The sequence below is a fragment of the Microtus ochrogaster genome, chromosome 1, assembly GCF_000317375.1.
Source record: "Microtus ochrogaster isolate Prairie Vole_2 chromosome 1, MicOch1.0, whole genome shotgun sequence".
Taxonomy (NCBI): Eukaryota; Metazoa; Chordata; class Mammalia; order Rodentia; family Cricetidae; genus Microtus; species Microtus ochrogaster.
This window is the reverse complement of record NC_022009.1, coordinates 63819538-63839657: the sequence shown is the minus strand read 5'-3', so window position 1 is coordinate 63839657 and position 20120 is coordinate 63819538. Positions and strand designations below refer to the sequence as shown.

Below are 20120 nucleotides of genomic sequence, written 5' to 3'. Positions count from 1 at the left end.
TCCTCCATGGTTTCTGCTTCAGTTCCTGCTCTGACTCCGTGATGCACTATGACCTGGAAGTGTAAGCTCTTGGTCATGGCGTTTACCACAGCGCGGACTCCAGCCTATAACAGGCTCCCTGGCATCAGTCCTGGCGAGGGTCAGTTGACTGCACGCCTGTGCGCGTCCACCGATTGCTACCTGATAAACTGTCCTTTTTGTGTTTCCCTCCAGGGTAAAAACCATGGCAAGAAACTCCGAAATTATTACGCAGCCAACAGCTGTCCTCCTCCAGCCAGGGTGAGCAGCGTGGTCGAGCCTGTAGCCACACCCCTCCTTCCTGTCCCGCCACAGGTGAGGCGAGCAGTGTGAAGAGGCTGTCACATGCATGTTGTCATGAGTGCTGGTCCTGTGACTCTGTCAGGGCCAGTCTGGGCGACAGCACCCTCGAAGGTTCTTGGTACTCTTTTTTTTTTTAAAGATTTTATTTATTTATTTATTTCTTATGTATACAACATTCTGCCTCCATGTATGCCCACATGGCAGAAGAGGGCGCCAGATCTCATTACAGATGGTGGTGAGCCACCATGTGGTTGCTGGGAATTGAACTCTGGAAGAGCAGCCAGTGCTCTTAACCACTGAGCCATCTCTCCAGCCCGGTACTCTTAACCCCTTGAGCGGTGCCTGCCAGCACTTGACCCTCGAGATCGCTCATTGGACTTGACCGTGATGTGTGAGAGGGTGGAAAAATAGTTATGTCTATTTTTATATAGCTTTCAGAATTCTAGGTTAAATGACCATGTGATAGCTAGGTTTGGCCCCAGGGGAATAATTGAAGGGCAGGAGAGATGGCTCAGTGGTTAAGGGCTCTTATGGCTCATGCGGAGGATCTGGATTCTGTTCCAAGCGCCCACATGGTGGCTCAGAACTCTCTGTCCCTTCAGTTCCTAGTCTGGTACATGGGATGCACAGAATACATGTAGATAACAATCTCATATGTATAAAGTCCAAAAAAATTCCACTAAAATATTACTTATCTTGAATGCTTTTGATGCTGGCTTAAATCCTGCACACTAGATAAGTCTATAATTGGTTTTGTTCTAGTGCTGGGCCCTGGCCTCATTTAGTATTTGCCATTACTTGGAAGTGTTAGCCTTATTATTCAAAGCGTGGTCCATGGGCCAGCTGCATGGGCCTCATGGGGCTTTATTAAAAGCCTGGGAAAGCTGAGTAACTTTCCATGATGTCGCATAGCTTAAAATGTCGCAGAGCAAAAATTTTTTGTCATCTTAGTGTTCCCAACTACCAAGGTATAATGTTACTTTCCTGAGTGTTTCTCTGCTGACAGTGCTGGGCCCCCTCCCCAGACTTACTGAAGATAAGATATATTCATTGCAGCAGGGGCACTTGCAGCTCAGTGGTTTTCACCTTAGGGGTTCCTTCAGGATAGGTGCTCTAGAGTCAGGCGGCTGTGCCCTTCCTCCTTGGGAAACAGCCCCACCCACCTTGTTTGTTTAGCATGAACCTCTGTGAAATATGAAGCTGTCGTACTGTCCCCTGAGAGTCTTCTCTTCCAGGTCATACAGTGCTGCTCTAGATAAAGGTGTGGTTTCCACAATCTTAACCATATGATCATTTTTAGTCAAAATTTGCTTTGTAATAATTTCTGTTGGCCCAATGGAATTTAATCCTGACGGCGTTTGGTTTCTTTTACTTGTTATCTGGGTTCGCTAAGTCTTCCCCCCCTGGTTATTTACCCACATGTGGTGTGGAGAGTTTGTAGGACTGGAGCTTTTAAGACTTGGCAGCTTTGGTCTAGGCGGGCTGCTCAGTACACAGTTGGTGCTCAGTAAGTGTTTGCTGGTGGATTTGGAGCACACTTCCCCTTCTCTGGGAAGATTTTAGCCTTACTTACCGCCTCCTGCCCTAAATGTCCACACTTTGAAAACATTTCTTCAGTAGAGATAGTGTCATCCTAGGTGGTTCATAGGGAGTTGGAATCTCCTAGTCTCTCCCCTGGAATTGTTTTCTTCTTACAAGAGCGGCCCTGCCTAGGCTTTGGCTCTGTCCTGAAGGATCTGGGAGGAGTGGGAAGGTGTAACTGTCCTTCTGTGCCTTTACTGGCAGGTGGGCTCCGGCAAGCCAGGGGGAAGAGTGATCCTGGCCACAGAGAATGACTACTGTAAGCTGTGCGATGCCTCCTTCAGCTCCCCTGCGGTGGCTCAGGCCCACTACCAGGGGAAGAACCACGCCAAGAGACTTCGTCTGGCTGAAGCTCAGAGCAACTCATTCTCGTAGGTATTGCTGTCGTCTCAGACCAGATTGCTATGGGAGAGCAACTGTGTCTAAAGGAGGAGATGAAAGGGAGCCCTGTTTGGATGTCTCACTCGTTTCAAATTTATTTTCTCCAGGGACTCTGCAGAGGCAGGGCAAAGGCGGACCCGGAAGGAAGGGAGTGAATTTAAGATGGTGGCCACCAGGAGGAATATGTACACAGTCCAGAACAATTCAGGTATCCTGCATGCTCCCATCTACCTCGCAGGTGTAAACAAATCTGCAAATGGTAGCAGTAGATAGCCCCAAGAAATTAGGTTAGTGATTGTTTTACCGAATGGCTCTGCTGACTGCCTACACTGTTTATTTCTGGTGTTCTTTCTTCCTTATTCGGTATATTACTTACGTTGCTTTTAAACCTTAGTGTTTTATAATTCCTCTTTTAATTCTTGGTTTTTAAAATATTATTTGTCATAAGAAATATACAAAGCACATCAGATAATGGAGCTTTTAAGGGCTGGGAAGGTGGTGCAGTCATGCAAGCTTGAGGGCCCGAGTTCAATCCCAAGCACATATGGTAAAAACCAGACACAGCAGTTCACGCCTCTAGCCTTGGGTGGAGATGGTGGGTCCCTGGAGCTCACTGGCCAAACAGCCTAGCTGAGTCAGCAAGCTCCAGGGGCAGTGAGATTGCATCTCAAAACATCAAGTGGAGAGAGATTGAGGAAGACACTTGGTGTGCTCACACCGTGCTTAGGTCTCGTCTACTGGGGGAAGGTTGATTTTTGACCAGGTAGTGAATGACGGTTACCTGTGACATTCTCTTGATGTGCACGTTCAGTGGGGAGCCATGTGTCTACGGAAGTGCTCTGTGTGCATCCTAGTCCGGACAGCCGCAGCCTTCGATGACAGTGCCTATTTGCACGAACAGTAAAACAAAACCAAATTTCACTGGCTAACAAGAGACAGCTAGTGACATTTCAGAGGCAGAGAAACCTGTGGTCTGAGTGCAATCTCAGTGCGTTACTAGTTAGGACCAAAGTCAACTAAAAGACAAAGATGGTGGGGCTGAATTTCAAAAACTAGGTGAGATGAAGGAGCCTCCCAGAGCTGTGTTAATGTCAAGGAAAATGTACTTTAGGGTGTGGGTGGCAGAGATTATGTTCTCTATGTAGAGTATTAAAAATACAGAGACAGCTGGAGTGAAGGGTCTTACTATGTTGCCCACACTGGCTTCAGATTTGCTACAGTCTTTCTGCCTCAGATTCAGAAGTGCTGAATTCCAGGCCCAAGCCACCGTGCTTGGCTACAGTCTTTAAACACTCTACTTATTTTTAAGAGCCATAAGCGTTTAGAACCTGGGCTTGTCTCTGTAGACAGTACCCTGACACTAGTTGGAGAATCGTTTGTGTTTATAGATTGAACTTATATATGCGCATAGTTTAAAAAAAACAGTCCATTTTCCTCTCCTTTATTTAAAGTTAGAGTCTGAATTGGAATTTAGAATTATTTATTACAATGAGAACTGGTGGGTTGTTTTTACCAAGTGGGCATTCTGAGTATGTGCGTGTGTGTGTGTGTGTGTGTGTGTGTGTGTGTGTGTTACGTGCGTGCAAAGGCATGTAAAGGTGTGTCAAGGCTAAGCTCAATTTTGGGATATCTTTTTCTATCGTTCTGTAGCTATTTTTTGAGCTCACTGATCGACTGGGTTAGCTTGGTAGTGTGTCCGCACTGTCCTCCTGCCTCCGCCTTCCCAGCACAGGGGTTACAGGCACAGGCCACAGTGCCTGGCTTTTCTGTGGGTGTTGGAGAGCCGAACTCAGATCCTTCAGCCGTCTCCCAGCCCCTGATTATCTCACTTCCGCAGGTCCTTACTTCAATGCCCGCTCTCGGCAGAGGATCCCGCGAGATCTCGCCATGTGCGTGACTCCCAGTGGCCAGTTCTACTGTTCGATGTGTAATGTCGGCGCTGGTGAAGAAGTCGAGTTCCGGCAGCATCTGGAGAGCAAGCAGCACAAGAGCAAAGTGTCTGAACAGCGGTACCGGAGCGAGATGGAGAATCTGGGCTACGTGTAGCATAGCCATGGCCGCCCACGCTCATGGAGAAACTGGTCCTGCCTGTTGTTTGCCTTCTGTTAGCCTGCCTTGCTTTGTGGTCCCCTTGATCCATACATTCCTCATTCCTCTGCTTAGGATGGGTATCTGCAGTGGTACCATGAGTACCACTTGGGGTGGGGTTTGAGCAGGTGATGGGCTCTCCTGGAAAACACCGTACATACTGTCAAGCGACTTATAGTATGCGACCCACCTGCCCCGTCAGAAGTAACTTTTTATCTTGGCCAAGTTCTGTTTCACCAGGAGTAGCCTGACTGCTGAGAGCCATGACCATTTAAAAAAACGGCATCTACTTTTGCAATTTTAGTTTTATGCATATTAGGTGAAAAAAAACTTGACTTCAGTTTGTCCTTCAGATTATAGTAAAAAGATAAACAGATTCCCATTTCCTGATGTTCCTGGGGAGCCATCACCCCAGTGTGGTGCCGGGCTAAGTACATGTGCTGTTATGGTGTGTGCTTGGGTCTCTCGGCAACAGTTCGTCCCCTGTGGCGTGTCTCTCTGTAATTGACACGCAGGCTCTTTTGAATCCGGACATTTCCAGAATACGTAGGTTCTTTTGAAGCTGTGACTTTATCTCCAGTTGTGAATTGCACACATTTAATCCCCATCTCCTCCCTCCTACTTGGGTCAGTGTGTTTGCTGAGATCATCTCATGCCCTGGTTGGACTGTCAGTCTGGGACTCAGATTTGACTATCTAATGAGTTGAAGATGGATTATTCTTTTAAAAAATATATTTTCAGACAATTCAAGGAAATGCATGGATGTGTTTGCGATTTCAATTTGGGAATTATATTTTCACTGATAATTGCGTCAACGCGTCATTGTCTGTGGCTTTTTGATGATTGTGTCCTGGCACCGCCCTGGACAGGTGATGGGCCCTCCTGGGAAATACCACTCTTTCTTCCGTGGAAAGTTGTTTTTTTTTTTTTAAAGCTGATCAAGTTTCAGTGTCCTTTCCAGTAGAAAAACACACAGACGTGTTTTCTTCTTTACCTCCTTGAAAAGACTGAAAACACAGATGGCTGTGGTGTCTAATGACTCTATTGGGATTATTATTTTTTAAATAAAAAGCCATAGTGTATGTCTAGATCGGCTGCCGGAGTATTATGTGAACCTGTGTTCACCGTGTTTCCTCTGTTTTCTACTTTTCTTCATGTGCTAAGAGCAGTGTGCCTGTCTTTGTAGGGAAGCGTGACTCCGCAGAAGGTTTATAGTAAGCAGTATTTTGCACTATGACAGATGCACATTTTATTATCGTGTCACTGCTGGAAACCGCTGTGGGACCTTGAGAATTCTCCAGGCACATGGGTGGAGAGGAAGGAAGCGCTCACTACTCCCCCTTTCCACTTTTGCTTCAGAACAGTTGAGACTCACAAGTAAAGGTCAGTTTTATGATTAGCTTCTAGAATAGTACCCGGTTACTTTCTCCTGTTGAAATGATGGTCTCCTGAAAAGTAGAGCTGTTTGGTTAAATTCTTTCCCCCCTTCGAAACAGAAGAAAGAGCAGTGTTCCCTTGAGCTTTGATCTCCGTTTGCAGCTCCTCGTCCCAGAACCCCTCCCTCTGGGGCCATCTACAGAGCTGGTCAGTTTAGGACCATTTAGCACGTGTCTTGTTAGCCATTTGGTTCCTCATTTTGCTGCTAAGTATAATTCTTCAGTAGATTGAAGCATAGTGCCGGCCACTCGGTTCTGTGATTGTTTTAACAATCTCCTTTGCTCTCTCTGCAGGGGTATGTGTCTGTGTATCTCTGTGTTGGTGTCTGAAGATACATGCTTCCTGCCCCCTAGTCTTATGTGATACCCCAGAGAGAATTTCACCTCATCTTTATCTCAGAATAATGTTGAAAGATTCTGGGTATAAATTTCCATTTTATAAAAGTGACATTCATCTGCTCTGAAGTTTTCCTTTGGGAATGAAGTCAAAGGATGTGTCTTCCCCTACTCTTCTATATACCCCTCATCCTCCTGTACAGCCCCCATTTTCCTGTATGTACCACACTCTTGTGAATTCCCCCCTCCTGTATGTGCCCCCACTCTCTACGCCCTCCTCTCCTGCACATCCCCCCACTCTCTTGTATGTACAAAAAAACAGTGGACTTAAGGGCTTGATGTGTTATCAAGCCTCGTGAATTCAGGTTTCTAGTCTCCCAGTGCCCTTAATGGATGTTAGGGACGCCTAAGTATGGTTTCTTTTAGAGAGAAATGTTAGATTTATAGAGTTATTTCTATATTCCTTTGCACTTGTTCTATGACACGCCAGTGCCAGGTTGCCTATAAAAACTCAACTTGTTTCTAAACTCTGGAAGCTGATAAGTAACTGCCAAGGTCATTGTCAGAGGTCATGTGGACGTGGGGAACCCTTGGAAGTTCCCTGGGCTGAGGCTGTACTGTGCAGTAGGTGGGGCGAGGGTAGCAGGGTCTTGAGGCTGCATGGTAGTGTCCCGCGAAATGAACTCGGTGTGGAAATTATCCCTTGTCTGACCAAGCTGTGGTGGCGTCTGAGTCAGTTAAGTGCGCTCTCTGTTGGTTTCATTTTGGGAGGCCTTGTCCTGTTATATGAGACAACCCCCCTCTTCCCCAGGAATTGTCTGTCTCATGATATGCCACAGTCATGGACGGACAGACGTCCAAACAAAGGCAGCCTTAGTCCAGAACGAGGTAGATTTCAGGTCCATCTGTGTGCAACGTTGCTGTCCTATCTCACGACTGTGTCTTGTTAGGAGGGCCATCAGAACACCCAGATCCAAGGCCACTTCCCATCTGGATCCCTCTGCCTTTGGAGGGCATCAGCTTTGAAGTCCAGCTACAGCCCGTGCCCTTTGGTCTTTTAGATGTCACCCCGAGCAGAAGACTTGGCTAGTCTGGGTTGTTAGTCTATGTCCTGCCACTTGCAAACCTGTGCCTGTTGTTTTATGCTTGTCTGCTTGCCTCACACAAGCTGAATTTTGCGTGTTTTTTTTTTTTTCCCACACCATTTGTCTTAAAGAGAACTTTCTCCTCAAGTCTTTACCTTTTAGTTCACTGTGAGCTTGGGAGGTCAGCGAGGAGTTTCGAAGCCCTGGCAATGAGTGACGGACCGTGCTCAGAGAGCGTGTGCACGTCCTGTGATCCGAGGCGAATCAACCCCCTCGCCCCGCAAAGCTGTCCTGCAGAGCTTTGAGTAGCCCGCAGTCTGCAGTCTAAATAAGGCGAAGAGATGGTGCATCTTCTTCCTGTGACAGCAGGCTCTTCCATCCTGTGTCGCCTGGGACAAGGCCATAGCCGTCTACGGATGGTGATGGGAAATGAGTCTGGACAGAGAGGAAGCGGCTACACAGGGCTTTCTCTGTGGAGGGGTTCTGGAACAGCAGGTTGGCTCTGTTAAGTGTCAGAATTTCGCTGAAAGTATTTACTAGCTGTGAGGTGTGTGCCCAAGCAGTGGAGTGTCTTTCGAGGGGGGGACATACTCTGTTGGTGTATGCAGAAGTTTAATGTAGATATTTGAGCAGGTGTTTTAGGAACGTTCTACCTTGCCTTCTTACTTTAAGTCTCTCTTAGGAGTTTTGTTTTTTTAATACGATGTAAAAATGCTTCGTTGCTTTTTGTTGTGAGTGAGTGAGTGGATGGACACTAACGGTGGAACTAGCTTCTCATGAGACATTTATACGAATGGAGTGTGGTGGCATTCCCTCCCATTATCCGTAGAGATTCTTTATGGAACTCCCTTTCTCTGTCGCTACCAAAAAAGTCCTGGCTCGTGGTCCTATGTGACCTTGTGTCCGTTAAGCCCCAAATATGAGTGCCTTTAGCAAGCGATAGCATTTCACAGAGGGTGGAAGTGACAGAATTAATGCAGCGAGCCACCGTCCATAAAATAGCTTGAAATAGTAAAGGTCCTTGTCAGTTCAGTTCAGTTCTACCCCCCCCCCCGCCCCTTCTTAGTGCAATCTCAATTTGCTATTGGGTAAAACTGCACTCTATAGAAACCTGGTTACCGTGGTTGGCCGTAGTCACTGGGTGAGCTATATCCTGATTGCCGCAGCCAGCAGTACTCGCCTGGGCGGGCTGTGTCCTGTTTGCCACAGCTGGCAGTAGTCGCCTGGACGGGCTATGTCTGGTTGCTGCAGCTGGCAGTAGACGCCCAAGGGTTGGGGGAGTGGGGTGGGGGGTGGGCTATGTCCTGGTCGCCCTGGCTGACAGTAGTCCTGGGCGGACTATGTTTGATGATGCAGAGAATTCAGCGTGAGATGCTGAGGTTAGAAAAACTTCTATGCTGATGGTGCCCTGGCTTGGTTCTTCTGTAGGGCAGAGAGAGTTATGTATCTGCACATAAAGTGCACTGAGGGACAGCCTGGGACAGCAGCTCCGGGTCATCTGGTGTGGATGGAGGGGCCTTCCCAAGCAAGCTTGAGGCCTTTGAAAGCAACAGTTTTCTTACTTTGATTAACTGAAAACTTCAAATTCCCTGAGTCTTTACAATCTTTCGAATGTATGACTAAACTAATTTTTGTGTGGAAATAGCAGTGTTGGCCTCAACGTTTTATTATGAGGAATTTCAGTTATTGTCAAGGCGGAAAGCGTTTGCAGCGTACCTAACGGTGGGTGTCCTCCCCTGCCAACATCTCCTCACTTGCATCTCCACGTTTCTCCCCAGGAGCCCATCACCGTGATCGTCTGTCTGTCCGTCGGGACACAGACAGTGCCCCTGCTGTGGGTGTCGTGCACTAGGATTTAACATTTAACCGCTAATACCTTAGCAAAGCCCCCCTTGTGGGTCATCCCGTGAGCCAGTGCCCAGTCCTGGTTCTCCCCTGTGACATCAGCCTTCCTTGTTTCTGTTCTTGAGTGTGCTTAGAGTTTCCAGCAAGTCTGCAGCAGGTCACCCTGCCCTCACAGGCTACATCCCCGACGGGACTAGCTGTGAGCCCTCCCTGGGCGCTGTGGCCACTCACCTCCTATCGAATCAACGCTAAGACAACAGTCCCGTCCGTTGAGGGGTGGGCGAGCCTTAGGGCTGTCTGCAGCCAGTCATGCTGAGGAAAACTGCCTGTCTCCATCCTGTGCTCACCTGCTCTGCAGAACTGAAGGGAGACTGATGGCCAGATAACTCAGGGCCCAAACTTGATTGCTTCTGGATATTAACCTTAGGCTTCCAAAGTGAACTGAATGCTTCTTTTGGGCTCTTAGTAGGACTGTGTTTATTTTTGTGAATTAGAATCTTATTTTTTGACATTTCACAATTCTTTTGACATAAAGATATTCTTGGGCATTCGTTGTGTTTTCTTTTGTAAAGGTTCATCTAGCCCAGGCTAGTCTTAATTCTATCTACTACGCAGCTGGGATGACCTTGAACTCCCCAATCCTCCTGCCTCCACCCCTTGGTGCTGGGATTACAGGCACGTACCACCATGCCAGGCGATAATCGTAGTTTAATTGCTAAACTCTCACTGCGCTGTTGAACACCAACGAATGCAGGGTCTGTCGGATTCTTCGGTCTTTCGATGGCGTTCATGGTCACTGTTACAGTAAGTGTTCCAGCAGCCCCTCCCTGTGGACATGGTGTTCGTTATCCCTCACCACTCACGCGGTCTCTACCTGATTCTTCCTTTCTTTTCTTTTTAAAGAAAGTGACTCCGCATGTCGGGATGAGTGATACTGCCTTAGGGCAAAGGCAGCATCCATACTTGGGAACAAACCTCTTGGAAGTGGCTGGCCATTGTTCTGCCTTCTCTTGGTACCTGAATACCTGTCAAAGGCTCTGTGAGCCGGTGTGTCATTTTGTAAGAGTGTCATGTCGACTCTGCTTACCTGTGGTCCCCCAGTCAACCACAGTGACCTGGCGTGGGTTTGGTGTGTCGTCTTTGAAATGCCTTACTGGGTATGCTGTCCGCTGAGACCCACATGTCTTCTCTGGGATGCGTGCTCTCTATCCGGAAGCAACGCGGATCTCGCTTTCAGTATCAAGGGTGCATTTTAACGCAGTGGTTGTCTTAAGCTAGGAATGAAGTAGAAAGCCAAGAGAGTTTGGAACCCTTCACGTGATTAATCCCATGGCGAGCTGTAAATGTGCTTTTGCTGATTTACTCTTAAGAATGCAGCTGAGAAGTGCCAGTCCGAACCAGAGAAGTGGGGCTGTGCCCTGGGATGCTCTGTGCTTGTCACTTGGGGGTTGAAGATCTGAGCAGGCCGTCGGGCAGTAGGCCAGTCTCTATTTGGAGATCTCCTGTTCGGGGGAGCTACAGAGCTGACTGATATGTCACAGGCTTCAAACCAATCAACTGTGAATTGTGAAATTGAAATTGCCCTTTCAGTTTTATTTTCTTCTGCCTAATAAGTATAGAAGTCTGAATGTTATTTAAGCTTCTACTGCTTACGTTGATGGCTCATCTTGGCTGTGTATTCTCACGTATGTACTGATTTCTGATAAAGGCTTGATGATATTGTAACAGGTTTTTTGTTCAGTTTAATAAAATGGTTTTTGAGTCTTGTCTCAAAAGTGATTATGAGTTGGAAATCACGGGTATTAAATGGTTAGCACACAGGCTAACAGGTCTGTAAGTTTTCCATTCATGGTGGCGCGTGGCCTACTGCACACTTTCCCTAGGCTTCAAACACCCAATTCCCAGTTCTCAGATTTGCTGTGGAATTGACCTAGTTGTCTGCCCCACCCACCCCCCAGCTAGCGTGGTACTGGCATGTTTTCTGTTTTGTTTATACCTTTTTTTTCTTTGTTTTTTCGAGACAGGGTTTCTCTGTAGCTTTGGAGCCTGTCTTAGAACCAGCTCTTGTAGATCAGGCTGGCCTCGAACTCAGAGATCCGCCTGCCCTCTGCCTCCTGAGTCCTGGGATTATGGACGTGCACCACCACCGCCTGGCTTGTTGATACCCTTTAATATCCAAGAAAATGAGCCCAGAAGAATGTTGACCACTGCTTCTTGAAAGAAACACACCAGAGCAGGCGCTCATCCCTCTTTTTGGGGTGCTTCACCTAGAATGTGCGGTTATAGATACAATCTGTGGAATGCAGTCAGTGCAGAGACGCGGTCTTCAGAGTGGGTCAGATGGAGCGGGCTTTCGGATATAAGTGCCCATTTGAAAAGCAGATCATAAGTTTTAAAATGGCCATTAGGGTTTTCAAAACCAGGGTGCAGGGCATCAGAAAACTCTTGTGTCCGCCTGAAGAGATGTCTCCGAATGAGGGGGTGTATGATATTGAACGTGTGAGATGGGACGGACTTGAGGCATGCGCACTAATTAAATCATTTCCAAAAGACCGTGAGCGTAAGAGGCACCTGGGGCAAGGGGCACCCGGAGCACCGCAGCCACAGGACATTGCGGTTTCTCTTCCTTTAGGCTTTGAGGCCGCTCCATTGGCTCACACTCCGAACCCATGCACAGGTCGGGCCTTCACAGCTGCTTATGAGAGCAAGGGCAGCAGCGGTGAACGCTCCCGGGATGTTGCTGACCTGATAGGAGATTGTGAAGGCCACACAGTGTGTTTTGAGTTGAAGCTCAACTCACGAAGATTTATTCCTGCTTGCGGGATACTCAGAAACTCTTGAGAACGTAGGAGGAGGAACATTTTACTACAATGCAATGAAAATATTAACAGGACCGTGACGAAATCTTCCCAATACAGATGTGACCAACACCCCCAACACACATGGGTTGTGTACTTGGGGACCCCTCCCCCCCGATGTATTTAAGGTGGCCTCCGAATGTAGACCTGCTTTGAAGAGGGAAAAGTTCATTAACTTGAGCTTGGTGTTTGGGTCTTTACGTATGTAATTAGACCTTCAAATGTAATTAGGATGGCAGCCTTCCCCCAGCCAAGAGCAAGATGGCTTTTATATTAGCCTATTTTTTTTCCTTATTTTTAATTTTTCTAATCCTGGCTTAGACAGCGGCTCTTTTGCTGTTATGGTTACAAGTTTCTGAATCTTGGCCCATAGGTCTCTAGCGCCACCTTGTGGACTTTTACAGTATTGCAATTAGCTGTTGGGATGACCTTCAAATCAGGAATTAGGAATTTGGTTACCGACTCAGAGAGGGTGTGAGTTTTACTGGCAAGTGAAGCAAAACTCAGATTTATTTTAAAATAAATCAAATCCAGGCATAGCGTTTTTAAGAGTTATCCATGAATATTTTCCTTGATTGAGCCGTTAAAGTGGCATTGCGGGAGAAATCCTGAATGTCTGTTTTGTTTAAAACAAATACAGTTCTTTCCGAGTGCCTACTTTCTTTAAAACAAAACAGCCTAGAGCCTCCAAAGAGACTGCTGGAAGTTAGAAAGAAAATGACGTAAGAGCAGAGCGGTGCCGACTAAGTCACGGGACAGTAGCAGCATGAAAACTAGGCTCAAACACTAAGCATTTCCCAAATGTAATGCATTTGGGGCAGGAACAGAATCGTTTCTGCTCAGTGAGCTGCAGCTCAGGAAACAGTTTCTGTTGAGTATCCGGAACATTTGGAAAAGGCTCAGGCAGATGCCTGTCCCTGCTCTGTCTCAAGGTCAGTGCCCGAGTCAGGGTGTCAGGTGTGTGCACACAGCCCTCCTCGTTCCTTCCTTTGGGTGGGTGATGTGGAGGAGTATCTTCCGGTTGATTTTCTTTCGACAAGCCAGATCTTGAATTCCCTCTAAATTCTCTTTCCCCATCCATTGATCAGAGTAGTCATGGTCTCTCGTTTCTCGAGTAGTTTCTGGAGATGGTCTGTTCAGTGCCGATGATGCTGCCCTTCCCCAGGGTTCACTTCCTTTTGGTGACTGCCACTGTGTCCTGGCAAACAGCCAGAAATGTGGCCAGACCTGTTTTCCCCTCCCTCTCTCTCCTCCCTTTCTCCCTCTCCCTCTCCCCCTCCCCTTTCTCCCTCTCCCCCTCCCCTTTCTCCCTCCCTCTCTCCCTCTCCTCATCCCTTCTTCCGTCCCTCCCTCCCTCCTTCTCTCCCTCTTGCCCTCTCCTCTCTCTCGCTCCCTCCCTCCCTCCCCTCCCTCTCTCCCCCTGCCCCCTCTCAGTTTCTTTCTTTTGTGTATAATATTCTCTTACATGATAACCCAAACTTCAGGGAATTCCCCTCCTGGCGGGCACATATAATTACTGTGATTTTTACAGTTAAGAACTTGAAAGTGTGACACACGCGACAGAACCGATTGCTCTGGTCACTTCTAATGTACAGCTGGGTGGCGTCCAGTTCATTGCTTCACTTGTGCACGATCCGGAGCCCACTCCAGAGCACTTCTCATCGTCCCAGTCCGAAACCGTTCGCAAACATGAGCTTCCATCGCCACCCCTCCAGGTTCTGGCTGCCACCGTCCTGTTGTCTATCCGCATGAATTTGGCCGATGGAGGAGTCTTACATCAATGGGATCCTGTGGCTCCCTACCCCCGACTGTCTTATTTCACTAAACACAATGTCCACAAGGTTCTTCAGCACTGAGCTATGTGTCAAAACTGCCTTACCAGGCGATGGTGGTGCACGCCTTTAATCCCAGCACCCGGGAGGCAGAGGCAGACGGATCTCTGTGAGTTTGAGACCAGCCTGGTCTACAGAGCTAGTTCCAGGACAGGCTCCAAAGCCACAGAGAAACCCTGTCTCGAAAAAAACAAAAAACAAAAAACGAAAAAAAAAAAAAACTGCCTTCATTTCAAAAGACTGAAGAACGTCCCATTGCATGTAGAGGCTGCATGCGGCTTGCCATTCACCCAGCAATGGACAGTTAGGTTCCTTCTACCCTTTGGCTGTTAGAAATGACACCTCTAAGAATAGGAGTGTATGAGGATGTGTATAAATTAAGAATTAAAACTTATGCAATACATGCAAATTGGATAATCAAGTGAATCTGTGTGCACACACCACAGACCACTGCTCTCTCCTAAGACTTCACTTTGTGTGTGTGTGTGTGTGTGTGTGTGTGTGTGTGTGTGTGTGTGTTTTAAAACATTGCAGATTTGGAAGCGGCTCACTGTGCATCCTTCCCCTCCCGGTTGACTTCGGTGTGTCGGTGTGTACTTGTACCACCTACAGATTGCTGAGGGGTGGTCTGTTGAGCATTGCTGTTTACCTCATTTACTGTGCGTCCTTGTTTGAACACATCGGAGCTCCTGCTCTGCTGGCAGAAAGCAGAGGCCAGGCAGTATTCCATAGCACATGCTATTGTAATGTATCTAGGATAAGTTTTTACTCCTTTCCAGTTTCCCCCTTTTGAGACAGGGTCTCATGTAGCCCAGGCTTTCCTCAAAGTCCCTATATAACTGTGGATGACCCTGAATTCACGATCTGCCTGCCTCCACTTTCTGGGTGCTGGGTTTACAAGGGTGTGCCGCATGCCTGGTGTTAAGGGTCAGACTGGGGACTCAGCCTGTTAGTCAAGGGCTCCACCAACTGGGCCACAGATGAGAATCTCTCTGGTTCATTTGGGTTCCAGCTGCTGTCAACGGCCAGGTCTGGGTTCATGGTCCTGCCGCACCTGGAGTCTGTGGATGTCTGTGACCCGTGTCACCTCGGGACCACAGGAACCATGTGTGATACAATCAGAGGGCCATGCTGAGCTGGGCCCGCCCCTTGCTGGACCCCGCAGCAAGAGAGCTGGCCCCAACCCTCATGGGAGAGCTAACCTTCCCTCCCCCTGAACTTGGCAGAAATCCCCTCCCCCATACACCACAGGCAAGGGAGAACTGACCCTGATGGGATGGGTGAAGAGGACCAGGAGGTGAGCAGAATTAGGGTGTATGATGTGGAATCCCCAAAGATTCAATAAATGAGTTACTTTAAATAATAGAGAAAAAAATCTTGTTTTTTGAGACAGCCCTGACTGTTCTGGAACTCACTCTGTAGACCAAGCTGGCTGAGAACTCAGAGATCTGCCTGCCTTTTCCTCCCAAGTGCTGGGATTAAAGGTGTGCACCACCACCGGAGGTCCCTTATTCTTTCTGTAAAAGACTCGGTTCATTTCTGTGCACCAGGCACATTTGTAAGTACCCTTGGTGGTCAGAAGAGGGCGTCAGATCCCCTGGAGAACTATGGCTGTCTGGCTGTGCTCTAAACTGCTGAGCCATCTCTCTAACCCCTCCTTCCTAGGTTCTTGTGTGAGGACTCCGGAAAGATACTCCACTACCCCGGAAGTTATACAGTGGCTGCAGGCCTTCCTGTAGAACCTGTCTTTATTGAAGAACTCCGGTGATTTGTGGCTATATTAAAATTCACACACTTAGTCCCAGCTGCAACGAATGATCCGGAGACGTGAAGCAAAGCAGAAAAGTTTTCCTTAGGAAGTTCAACTTAAGAACTCCGCTGTGTCCCCAGGTGTCTAGGGAACTAATGGACCCCAAGGTTTAGGGTGACTGACATGCCTATGGAGTGCGTGCCACTGGCTTTAATGTGATCTCCCCAAGTCATGGCTTCGCCGTCAGGGAGCGGAATTAAATGTGTGGTGCAGTTTCTAATTCAGTAAATTAATGGAGCACTTGAGCGAATATTTTGTCCTATTTGACGTACAATTAGCTCTTAGTTTACAGTTTGGTTTACTCGCTGACACTTGCAAGGCACTAAGTAAGTGTCAAGTGAGCTACGAAGAGCGGTGTTAAGGATGCAACAAACAGTGTTTGTTGGAGAACTTCCCACGTAAGGGGACTCCGAAATCTTGAATGAAATCCATTTTAATGGAAGATCGTTAGAATGTGTACGTTCAGAGCTCACAGGGGAATGTGAGGTTCCCTACCATATCAACACTATCTGCACTGTTCCCTGGAGAAATTGAAGCCCACCATGTGGTGCCAAGTGACTGGACTCAAGGAAGTCAGTCTGCTCATGACTTGCAGGCTTCTGCCCAATGATGTGGTATTATTGTGGTCAGAAGTGAGCAACTCCTGGACTTTCAGTGTAGGTTCGGGCTTAGTTAGCGTCTGCCCAGTTTCTCCATGTCTATGAGAGCACAGCAGAGCATGTCCACAATGACCGCATCCTTTCTTTCAAAGCATGTTTGTGTGCTGTGCAGGGTTTTCCCAGACTGAGGGATTTCCCACTGCTCAATAAACACACACATGTTTCCACTTTCAGGTGTTCCCAACACTTCCCACAGACTCCCATCTCATCAGCCTGGTTTGCCTTTCTGAGAAGTGATCGCATTGTCAATATAGTCTGCGGGCCCTGTCCAGCTTCTCCTGTGTACTTCCAGAATGTTTTTACATGCTACTGTCAAAGAATTCGGAGGCCTGAGCTTTTAGTATCTATCACGGTGCTCCTTATGTGACTATTTTCTTGCCACCCTTCACCTGCCTGTTACATTAGCAATGCATTTGCTTGCCCAGGACAGGACTTTGAAATAACAACAATAACAACACTTTAAGGAATAGGTCAATTTAGGAAGAGTTAATTCCTGCACAAAAGCACAGTTTGAAAGACTCCTGCACTCATGGGTACCGGAATCAGCCTAGGTGTCTATCAGTAGCTGATCGGATAAAGATTATGTGGTGTGTGTATTTGGTGGACTTTCGTTCAACCATAAAGATTGACATTGTGCTGTTTGCAGGAAAATGGCTGGAACTGGAGAGCATCATGTTAAGAGGAACAAGTCAGAATTTGAAAGGAAATACCATATGTGTACTACATTTACCCATCTCAATCCAGCCATCTAGCCCCCAACCTGTCATCCATCCATCCATCCATCCATCCATCCATCCATCCATCCATCATCCATCCATCCATCATCCATCCATCCATCCATCCATCCATCCATCCATCCATCCATCCATCCATCCATCCCTTCATCTAAAAATCATCTATATATCATCTATCCTCTCTATCTGTCTGTCTATCTATGCCTACTATTTCCCTACCTATCTCTATAAAGCATAAAATGAAAAGGAAATTATTTGGGAAGAGGAAGAGGGACCAGGGATCAGCATGAGTGGAGGCGAGAGAGGGCATGGGGGCAAATATGATCCAGATACGTGACACACCTGCATGAAACTCTAGGGAGGGGCTAGGGGTGTACCCGACTAAGTAAAGTGCTTTCCTGGCCCGCACAAAACCCCGAGTTTGATCCCTGGTACTGCAGCCATCACGTGTGCCGGCATATACCCGTGTTCTCAACGCTTGGTTGGCAGGAGGATGAGAAGATATTCAAGACCTTCCTCAGCTGCACAGCAAATCTGAGGCCAGCCTAGAGTGTGTGAGACCCTGTTGTTAAAAAAAATAATAATAGAAAGTCTTCTTACTGGGAAGTCACAGGCCAGAGGCCTAGGACTGAGGTAGGTTGCCAGATGTGTTTTATTAGGCCCTACACTGTTTTAGGGAAACTAGAATATCAAGGGGAAGGGACTTCACAAGAAATAAGGATTTCTGCCCTACTGGCCCACATCTCCAGGTAAGTATATGAAAGAATGCAGGTCATGCATCTTGCTGGGGATGTAGGTTCTCTGCCATTTGGCAGAACCAGTGTGGTCTCATTTGACGTCACTTTCTTAACTGAGCAGGGGCCACAGTGTGGCAAACTTTCTGCACCAAAGGGGCAAGCCTGGAAGCTGAAAGTGGGTGGGGACTCCACTTGTCCATCTCAGGGTAGACATTCCCAAAGATCTCTGCAGCTCCCCGCTGCTCCTTTATCCCGGCTGGCTCACTGTTTGTGCTCATCTTCACAAACTCTCTCTAAAATAAGCCACCCGCACCCCGTCCCGGCTGCCTCTTTTTTTGGTGGCAACCAGGTGTTTTCTATCGTGTCTGTGTGTGTGTGTGTGTGTGTGTCTGTGTCTGTATATGTGCACGGCATCCCTTGGGTACTGAGGTCCTTTGCACGTGTGCATCTCCATCCTTCTGTGTATTTTGTGTGCTTGTTTCACCCGCACTCCCGTGGCTTATATCTCCCTTAGCAGGGGAATAGGAAAGTGTCCATCTCCACTGTAGGTGGATTTTCCCGTCCCACCATCCAGCTCCCAAGTAACCACAGAGAGACTTTATTAATTATGAAAGCTCTGCCAATAGCTTAGGCTTATTTCTCACTAGCTCTTATAACTTAAATGAACGCATTTCTATTAGTTGATTTTCTGCCTTGTGACTTTTCCCCCTTTACCCTATATTGTCTATGCTGCTTTCCTGTTTCCTTCGAGCCCAGGCTGGCGACTCTCCCCATCTCTGTCCTTCCTCTTCCCAGTGTCCTCTCTGCTCCAGAAATCCTGCCTAACTTTGGTCATTTGGCTTTTTATTAAACCAATCCAAGACAAATATTTACAGTGTACAGAACGACCACAGCATTCCACCTTTGCAGAGGTCAGACACCTCCCCTGCCAAACATTTCCACTACATACACCACTAAGGAAACTGTGAGCTAACCCTTTGTGATGCTCCATTTGTGTGATCAGTTCCCTAAACACTTTTGTTTGTTTGGGTCCAGGGCTTGTTTGGTACCCAGGCTGGCCTAGAACTCACTGTGTACCCTAGGCTGGCCCCAGACCCATGGGGATCACCCTGCCCCAGCCTTCTGAGTGCCGGTATTTCACTTGTGTGCTACCACTCCTGGCTTGAAACAATGCATTCAGTTATTATACAATGTAATATTACGTTTATAGGCTTTGATTTATTCAACTAATCTCCTATTTTTTGACATTAGTCTACTTTCAATTTTTATACTGCAGCTAACACTAAAGCAGGATTTCTGTCTTTCCTGTGTTTTTTAGGGGATTATGGGGTGGGGGTGGGGTGAGATTTAACCTGGTTCTCCATTTAGTCTCTAAAAATTTCTCTGCCTGTCCGGCTCCTTGTACCACAACATTGTTTGAATTCTTGATACTTTTGTAGGGTTTTTGAGGAAGGAATTACAGAAGCAGAGGAAGGCAGGTATGCAAAGCTGGTTAAACTGAGTAAGGTCTACATCACGTGAGGGAGGGCATCCTGACTGTGGCTGACAGCAGCTTATCAGTTGTTATCAGAGTAGGGCACTGGTGAAGAGCCTGTGAGGACTTAAGCTTGACTAAAATTTTTTGCAAAAAACAACTTAAAAACATTAATCAATATGTTCAGCTTTATTTTATTTTTATGTGTTCTTTTTGTGTATTTGAACTAATCTGGCTCTTAGACTGTTCTCTTAGAAATTTCTCTGTCTTACTTTTTTTTTTTATTTTGGTTTTTCAAGACAGGGTTTCTCTGTAGGTTTGGGACCTGTCCTGGCACTAGCTCTTATAGACTAGGCTGGCCTCAAACTCACAGAGATCGGCTTGCCTCTGCCTCCTGAGTGTTGGGATTAAAGGGGTTACTACTGGGCCCAGGAAGTGAAATAAACCTTTTCTGCCCCCAATTGCCTCTGATCAAAGTGTTCTCATGACAACAGAAAGGTAGGTATGAACTCAGGGCATTGGGAGCTAAGCCTACCTGAGCCATCGGGGACATGGCTTTTCAAACATGGTGTTGGGAATATTATTTTAACGTGTGCTGCATTAGTTTAACTCTGTGTTACTTTGCCTGTCTAAAATACCTGATGGTCTAATAAAGAGCTGAACGGCCAATAGTGAGGCAGGAGCAAGGATAGGAGGGGCTGGCAGGCTGAGAGGATAAATAGGAAGAGAAACAAGGAGGAGAGGAAGGAGAGAATGAGGAACGGAGGGGGCTGGGGGTCAGCCACCCAGCCTCCCAGCCTCCCAGCCTCCCAGCCTCCCAGCCTCCCAGCCTCCCAGCCTCCCAGCCTCCCAGCCTCCCAGGCAGCCATGGGGTAAGAGTGAGACAAGATACACAGGAGCACAAAAGGTAGTCGGGATAATTTAAGAAAAACTGGCAAGAAAC

The 20120-nt window shown here is 47.4% G+C and overlaps 1 protein-coding gene and 1 pseudogene across 3 annotated transcripts in view; both read left to right on the top strand.

Moving 5' to 3' along the window:
* Nucleotides 1–10850, top strand: part of Zmat3 (zinc finger matrin-type 3) — a 30776-nt gene extending 19926 nt beyond the window's left edge. For 2 of the 3 annotated variants that reach the window (XM_005343760.3, XM_005343761.3), the window contains exons 3-6: nucleotides 214–333; nucleotides 2107–2273; nucleotides 2391–2491; nucleotides 4121–10850. In XM_005343760.3, coding sequence (XP_005343817.1) covers nucleotides 214–333; nucleotides 2107–2273; nucleotides 2391–2491; nucleotides 4121–4329 — 597 coding nt within the window. In that variant the 3' untranslated portion in view covers nucleotides 4330–10850. The remainder of the gene's footprint in view (nucleotides 1–213; nucleotides 334–2106; nucleotides 2274–2390; nucleotides 2492–4120) is intronic. The other variant, XM_026782071.1, reaches the window with a different exon arrangement.
* Nucleotides 10851–11413: 563 nt separating this feature from the next.
* The window catches only part of LOC101996731, a 15197-nt pseudogene continuing 6490 nt past the window's right edge, over nucleotides 11414–20120 (top strand).